Genomic DNA, 8,593 nt, shown 5'->3' on the forward strand with positions numbered 1-8,593 from the left:
GGGGGGCTGCTGCTGCCGGAGATTCGGGAGGAAGGAGTTGATGTTGTTGTTACGTTGGTATTCAGCAAAGCAAAAGGGTTACGGAGGGTTTCGCGCGCAGCCTCCGGTTTGCACAGTTTTACAAGTTCTGAGTTCTCCAAAGCCATAGGCACACTGCATGTCTAAGTTTCGTGTTTAGTTTTTTTTGCACAGAGCTTATTTTGGCGAATCTCTTGTCCCTTGCGGCGTTGACTACACCACACCGACATGTCCGGCCCGGCTGGGCGGCTGGGAAAAGGGGGGGGGGGGGGGGTGATAATTGCTATCACCCCTCCAATCTTGGTCGCCATTCAGCGCTTCTCGTAATGTATTCCAGCCGGGGGGCTCATCATCCGCAGCACCGCGGACCCAGAGGTCACGTGACTACTGCACACTGTTAAAATTTGATTTACACCATATTTCTTGCATACTTTCTGTTTTGTTTTGAAACAACTCGTTTTGTAATTCAACCATTAGGACTTTACGTTAGAAATGTGGTCTGTAAAATTATTTTAATGATGGATTTGTGATACGTTGCTCTCTCTTTAAACATTTATAGTCCTGGGTTCCACTGTAACTTACGGTGAAAGTCATCGTATAATTTAAACAGCCCATGAGTAGGTGTGGTGAGTGAGTATGAATGAATGTGACCCACAACATGCAACAGCACGCAAGAAACGACTTTTGAACAACCTCGCCGCGTCCTTTTAAACACCACCCGCGGCACCGCTCGGCGGCACCGCAGGCACCACTCTGCTTGAGCGGCTCGTCATTAACACTGTTTTACAGCTGCGGAAGCTGCACTTAAGCTCCGCGGCGGGAGGTCGGCGTGGAAGCTAAGTAGTTTTGCCACAACGCGCGATTCATCACAACTTTTCGGTGCCGCGGGTTGGGAATAGCCGGGTGGTGGGGGTGCAGAGGTGTGGCGGCCGCCCGGCCCCCCGGCCGGCATGGTGATTCAGCATCACTTTTAATGAACCCACATTTCCGCTCGCGGCGTAATACTAAACGCGCTGCGGCTCCTGGGTCTTAACAGAGGCGATTTGCAGCTCCGGGCCGCGGGTGGGATCGCGAGGGCGCCGCGGCCCAGAAACACGTGCCTCCCCGGCAACGTTACTGTTTCCCTTTGGGGCTGCGGGGGCGGAGGAAATTGTCTCACCCATTCCCCTCCGCCTGTAGGAGATTTGGCTTGGTGGTGATTATGATGGTTGCGGTTATTATTCTGCAAATGAGGGGGAGAGAGGAGGAAGCGTCAACTTGAGTGCGCGCTCATTTAAAAGATTACTAGTTCTCGTAATTGGTGGCACTCTCTTTGTAGAAATTATTTGGGTAGGTTTTGTGGAAAACATTTTCACGATGGATGAGAGATGTTGTATAACGTTGTGAATTGACATTTTGAAATATTTCAAAATTATTAAGACACCTTATGCGTAATGCGTTAATTACAATTGGTGAAAAATTTGAAAAAAAAAAAATGTTAATTTACAAATACATTTTTTCCAGTATGCCTGTGGGCCACCGCGTTTCCTTTCCCGCCCCCGCCCTTTCTCTAAGCACTCCTGGAGACGCCTGTGCTGGGGCGTTGCTCCCCATTATCAGGGGATTATAAGAAGATCACCATGGGATGCGCCGTGTGGCGTCAACCTCACGCGTCGTGCATTTGGCCTCCGGGGAGCTCCTCCTCATCCGAGGCGCCGCCAGGTAACCCGAGACGCTCTCGTGCTCATGGCGCGGGCGGGGCCGGGGGCGGCGCCAAAGTGCTTCCTCAGCGCCGGCGTGCCGACGACCCCACTCGTATCGTCTGCTTTTGTCGCGGCGTGGTCTGGCGTGGCGGTCCGGTGTGTCGCCAGTAGTGCGAGGGAGAGGGGTTTTACGCGAGTGAAAGTCGAAAAAATGTTTTACAATCCGATAAATTTCCTATAAAAGTTTTCAAAGAAACCTAAATAGGTGTGTGCGAAAAAGTTTTGGTTAAGCAAAATGAATTAAGTTTTTCAACTTTCACAACCATCACAATCATTATGCCGATCTTATACCTCTAGTAGAGCGCGCGGTGACATTGGAGAGTCGCCGGGATAGGCAGGCCTCGTTAGCAGTCGGCAGCGCCAGGGCAGGGGGCAGCGGCCCGACCCTGCAGGGGCAGGCCCGCGCGGCAGCCTTGGCCGGGCCATGGCCTGGTTCGGCCCACATGGTCACCATCACGGCGGGGGCGGCCTTCGGGGCGGTGCCGGGCCTCCAGCGGCCCTCCTCCTTGTCCCGCCCGCCGGCCGCTCTCGCTCTGCTCTCGCTTTGCCGGGGTCGCGGCAATGGCAGTCGGTTTATGGGGTCATAATGCGGCATGTTGCTGCGCTGGCGTGGCGCGGCGTCCCTCTGCTGCGGGGGCGGGCGAGGGGGAGGAGGTTGTGATGTGGTTGCTTTCGGGTTTAATAACGGTGACGTTTGTTCTCCGTTTCCAAGTTGACGCGCGCGCGAGTGTGTGCTTTTAGTTTCGCGACTGCAGATGAGACTTGTACCCTCCACACCACACGCCGCCGCCACCGCAGCGACGAAGTGGCAGAGAGGGAGAGAAAGAAGGGGGGGGGGGGCAGAGGGGCCTAAAGGGGGCTGGTGGCGGGAAGGGGAGCTGGCGGTGAAAAGCGGCAGAGAGAGGGAGAGAGAGATAGAAAGAGAAGGGGCCGGCGGTACAAAGCGGCCACCTGTTGCTCTGAGTGAGCGGCGGCGTGTGTGGAGAAGGGGCTTCTAGCCGCCCCCCGCCGCCGCCAGCCGCCCCTCACGCCGCTCCGCTGCCTGCCGCTGCCATTTCACATAGAATCATTTCGCGAGTGTTATTGTATTACTGTTGCTGCGTTATTAAGTTTTCTGGAACTGTGTGAGACGCTTCTGCTGCTCGATGGTTTAACGTTCTCCTTTGACGACCCGATGCTGGCGTGCCACAAAGATCCCCACGTTTGTGTGTGTGTGATGTAAACTTCACTGTTTCTAAACTATTATTTTCGGTATGAAGAAGTTGAGTAAACGATTTACCCCCTTCTCGATGGGGAAAGCGGTGTATACTCTAAAATAATGTTCCCGGAGTTAACCATCGTGACTGCCTCGGGCGGTGTTGCGGTGAGGAACGACGTCGATCATGTTCGTTTAAAACTTGACAGCTTTCCGTGTGGAGAAAGATTGGGCGTGCGTCAGCAGCGTTCAAACCTCCTACCCCAAGAGGGAGGGAGCGAGAGAGGGCAAGAGAGAGAGAGAGAGAGAGAGAGAGAGAGAGAGAGAGAGAGAGAGAGAGAGAAGGGGGGAGGGGAGCCAGGCGTGACCATTTGTGTGAAGGAGACAGGTGACGCACGCCAAGCCCGTTCCCGACTGCTCATTAATCTAGACCCCAAAAGTTTGAAAACGTTCGAAGCGGGAGCCCGGAGCCCGCCTCCACAAAAGGCCGTCGCGTGCACGCGCTCGCGCACAGGCGTATTGGATCGCGATGTTCCCACCTCTCGAACAAGTCCCGCGAGTTGGCTGAGCGACACGACTCATAATTGTGCGTCTCCCCCCCCCCCTCTCTCTCTCTCTCTCTCTCTCTCTCTCTCTCTCCACTGTTAAAAATTTCTTGGGATTTCCCGAAGATGCACTCTAAGCTACTTCTAGAAATTCCCAGAGGACTCCGTTCCTAATTTTTATGTCCTAAAACACCTGGTAAAGGTAGCAAGTTTTTAATCGTGTATGTGTGTCGAAGCCAAACCCGTCACGTGAAATCTACGGAGTCCTTTGGTAAATCCCAAAGAACTTTGGCAATATTTTTCACGAGTGTTCCTCCGTGAAATCCCAGAAATTTTTCTAACAGTGTCCCCCCCCCCCTCTCTCCCTCTCTTTCTGTTTCCTGGGAAGCAGGCCTGCCCCGCCCTTAATGTCACGTGTTGCTGAGGAGGTCACGCTCGAGTCGGTCACAACGCGACCGATCGTGTGTCTCCCGTGACGAAGAACGCCGCGAAGTTTTTCGGGGCCAACCTCTCAGAGTGTTGCATTGTTATTATTATTTCAGCCGTGCAGGGCAGGAAAATCGTGGCATCACGGAAAAAAAAAGATTCGCTGAGCCAGCTAATATATTGACTGGTATCTGGACAGACAAGCACATAAACTTCTGTAACCACTATATTGTCTACTCTAATCAATCATTGGCTGTGCCAGTCAAAGATAAGTTGTATGAAGTAATGATTTGCCTGCATCAGTAAGGTAGACCTCGACTGATTTAGGTAAGGGATGAGCTCTTACAGCTAATTTTTGACTGGCACAGCCAATGATTGATTAGATTAGGCAATATAGTGGTTACAGAAGTTTATGTGCTTGTCTGTCCAGATACCAGTCAATATATTAGCTGGCTTTCGCCTTCTCGTGGTGTTCTCACCTGTGATGGGCACGGCCCCTGAGGTCCTCTTCGCTCTGCCTGTTGGGAAGCCGTTGTCTGCTGGGAGTGCGGCGAGCTGTCCGACCGCCGCCGCCCCGGACACCGCCTAGCACACACACAACAAAAAGCAAATAGGTTAAGTATTTCGTTTGTTTAAATGATTGTGTTTTGAAAAACTTGAATTTTTTTAATTTTTTAAAAAACATTGAGAATTAAAAAAAAAAAATGATTTGAAGTTGTGTGTTTTCGGGGAATTTGAAGAACACTTCAGAAGCGGGTTTGAGTTCCGATATCGCGGATCGCATTTTGTAAGTCGCACATTGGTAACTGGATATCTCCCACAGGAATCACCGCATTGCGCATTGCTCTTCGATGAAGAGGGGCGAATATTAAAGCGTTGCGGTGAGGCGAGGAGTGCATTGAGATGGAAAACAGTTCTCATTGTGTGGCGACCCCACCGGAGACTCAAATGATTGAATGCTGGCCGCGCTGCCCCCTTCAATCTCCTTAAATTTTTTCCCTCCCCCGCCTTCCCTTCTCCCACTACCCCCCGCCTATAACTTCCGAAGCTGAGTCATTGTGAAAAATATCCTCTTAACAGCATTTGTTGTAATTTTTTTTATTAACAAAATATGATGGAAGTTTGTGACTGGTCAGTTTTTCACTTCCAAAGTCGATACGAGGTGCTAGTAAATTTTCCACGATGTGTGTCATATAATTGCAATTTGAAATAGTAAAATAGTAAAACCCAACCGGGTTTGATTGTGTCTAGACAATCATTGTTTCAGATTGTGTATGATTGTGTTGATGATTGTATCTGATTGTTTCCGATTGTTGGGTCAATATTGGGACATCATTTTAACAATTTTGATTGTTTCCGATTTTGAGTGATTGTTTCCGATTTTGTATGATTGTTCCTGATTGTGCGTGATTGTTTCCGAACACGAGTCAATTGTTCTAGATCGTATGATTGTGTATTATTAATTGATTGTGATTGTGTGCAATTGTTTCTGATTGCGTGTAATTTTTTCGGATTGTGTGTGATTCTTTCTGGTTGTGTGTAATTCTTTCGGATTGTGTGTGATCGTTTCGAATTGTGTGTGATTGTATCCGATTGTTTCACAATTGTTTCGGAATGTTTTTCCCGGTGTACACATATATTGTGTCCAGTTCCACATCCCTCGAAACCAACTTTTGTCACGTTGTCTCTGACTTAGAAGCTCAACAGGTCTGAAAGGTAGATTTTCTTTTTAAATGCAAGAGTAATGTATGGCACGGGCGTGATGGTGTTTTATGATCAAAAAGCGGCACGCCTTCTGTTCACACCTGCGTCGTTGTTCTCGGCACAAAAGACGCCCCCCATCGTCACCTTTCATTAACGGCATATCCAAAAGGAGAGCGAAGTAGAGAAACAAAGGGGTTTGCCGCGGCGCGGGCCGGCTGTTGAGCAGCGGTATACATTCTCTCTTCGTCGAGCTGAGTTCTTCTTTTCTCTGCCTCCCACGACCATTCAGCAGCGCTATGCCGGGCTGTTCAAGCATCAAACGTTTTTTTCTTCTTTTTTAAGCGGGGAGAATTTTGTAAAAATTAAGTCTTTTGTAAGCTCGTCACGTACCGCGCTCCCGCACACGCTCACGCCGGCGGCGCGCGCCGTGCCCAAGTGCACCCTCTGTGACCCACATAACGAATCCTCCCCCCTCATAGAAACACACATTTACTCATACGTGCTGGAACTGCACACTTTTCTCTCACTATTTGGCTGCAATCGTTGGTAGACGAAAAAAGTAAGAATCAACATTTTGTCGAGTTCAACTGTTAAGAACAATTCCATCGACCTCGCGACTGTTGCGTCCTTGCGTAATGGGAAACCACTATTTCCACTATACAACTATTTATATTGAACAAATATTTTTTTTCGACAGTATCCTCTCGCCGGGCGCTGCGGGCGTCCCTGCTCGCGTATTTGACTTGTGCTCAATAGCCTAAGCCGCGGCCGCGGGGCCCGAGCCCGGCCCCGGTTCCTCCCGCGCCGCCTTCCTACAGTTACACCGCCGGACGATAATTTAGGGCAAGATGCTGTCGAGCGCCAATGGAGGGGAGGGTGGTGCCAAGTAACGTGACGCCTCCCCTCCCCTGCGACTTCCTGACCCCCCCCCCCTCTCTCCCGCTCTCTGCCTGCCAAACCTCCCCTCCCACCCCCTTATTGGAGAGAAGCTGCAAGTAGCTCGGAGCACACGGGTCGCAAGCCAATTAGCTCAGGCATTAAAACGGAGGGACTCCGCTTTGATTCCTTATTTCGTTCTGTCGTGACGTGATATGCTCACGATTCTAAATACTGAAATACTGGTATTTAAAATAACTTTCCATACTTGATTTTTTTTTTTTTAACTTTGCAGGTGCCGGAGTGCTGAGAGTGCTGACCGCGCCTGCTGACGCGCCGCCGCGCCGTGTTTAGCCCGTAACAAGCATTGCTTCATCACAGAGCTGCGAGGTGAGGCACAAGCCGCATTATGATGAGGGGACGCTTATTTCCTTGACTCGCGCACCCCAATGGAGAGGAATGAGGGGGAGTGGGAGGCTTTGCGTTCACTGGGAAAAATACCCTCGTAAATTTACAAAAACAAACAAACTGTAAACTCGAATTATAATTTAAGTTGTCAATTTACGAGGGCACATTTTTTACTCGACAATGGATTTGAAGACGATCATACTGCATGTATTTTTACGATTACAAATTGTAATTTTACAATATGCGTCAAGGAAAATTTTCCTGTAAACCTCCCTACTTTTTTCCACAGTGCTGCGAGCAACCTGTGCGAACAACCAGTTGCCGGTTGGCACTCCCATGAAGGTGTTGTTGTCACGTGGATCGCACCATTTTCCCTTTTAGAACGGCCCCATTCTCATTGCCCCCCTCTCCGCCCCTCTCGATGTTTTTATTCTTTTTGGCCCGGCTCCGGCCCTATTTCCGTTCTCTATTCAATCCGCCTCGCCATAGTATCTTCAACTGGGCCATCTGTCTGTCTGAAGAATTGGGTCACGGCACAAACGGAGAAGGTGAAAAGATCCCACTCCGTCCCCAACCCCCGGGGGGTCCCGACCCAAGAAATGTAATGTTCGTTCTACTTCTGAAACTAACCAGGTCCCTTTGAAAAGTCAAAATCAAGTTAGTGACTTTTTTTACGCCAAAATATCAATTCCTTTAAGAAAACAACAAGAGAAAAACAACCAAGTAGAGACGCAGCAGAACTGACGCAGAACACAACAGTTATTAGGTATGCAACATCTTGCCTTTGTCATGCATGCGTGTACTGCGGGTTGAACCACCCCGAGTCTTGCAGGTGCCGCCGCCGTGCTCTTGTCTGGTTGGCAAAGAGCGAGTACTGAGCGAGTAAGGAACAAAACAAAAAATATATAAAACAAACAACAAAATAAGCAAATGTGATTCCGCACCGACAACTTTTCATCGCGATTCTGCGGCCAAGCCTATGGTATTAAGTGCGGGCGCGTGCTTCGGCTGGCGGTAATGGCCCATAGCTCGGCCGGACGGCCCACGGCTGATTGGGCGGTAGGAGTCCCGGCGGGGGCGGCCCGGGGGCGGCCCGGGGGCGGCCGCAGTGCACGTGCTGGGAGTTGCGGCCGGACGGGCCGGACCGTACCGTAGGAGTTACTTGGAACCGCACCGCAGGCCTCGGCGCAGCGCATTCCCCACCGGACGGTACAGGTACAGCGTGCCCGTTTCGTGCCGCGCGGGTGTGCGCCGATCACTCGTTCTACCCCGTCCATAACATCAAAATACCAAGGTATGGCTGATTCACCCTATAAACATCTCTCTTTGATCGCGGGGAAGGCAAGCTAGAGGAGAGGTTGACTATTTTAGCGACAGACGTTCTCTCTCATTTTCTCCTGAACAAAGCAGTACTCTACCGTCTCCGGGGTCGATAATGAGTTATTACCACGTTCCCATTTCCCTCCAGGGCCGAAAGGGAGGTGGCAGTGGCTACGTCTCTTTCCTTCTCGTCGTTTCACGGCAGTTTCGACGCAGCTTTTACAATTTGTTTTTTTAACGATGTAATGGGGTTGGCTTTGCCTTCCGAATCCATTAATATTGTTTCCCCGACGAGCAAGGAAGGAGCAGCAGCAGCCCTTCGGAACTAGTCGAGGGGGATCGCCTTGGGCGGGGGGTTG

The 8,593-nt window shown here is 50.6% G+C and overlaps 1 protein-coding gene across 1 annotated transcript in view; it reads right to left on the reverse strand.

Annotated features, from left to right (window-relative positions):
- Positions 1-8,593, reverse strand: part of LOC113206620 (corticotropin-releasing factor-binding protein) — a gene marked incomplete in the record, with an annotated part of 29,137 nt that overhangs the window by 4,785 nt on the left and 15,759 nt on the right. Inside the window, 1 exon segment of the mRNA XM_052270463.1 lies at positions 4,406-4,511. Within this exon segment, the coding sequence (XP_052126423.1) occupies positions 4,406-4,511 (106 nt within the window).

Source organism: Frankliniella occidentalis, unplaced genomic scaffold (genome assembly GCF_000697945.3).
Source record: "Frankliniella occidentalis isolate FOCC.00 unplaced genomic scaffold, Focc_3.1 Scaffold124, whole genome shotgun sequence".
Lineage (NCBI taxonomy): Eukaryota > Metazoa > Arthropoda > Insecta > Thysanoptera > Thripidae > Frankliniella > Frankliniella occidentalis.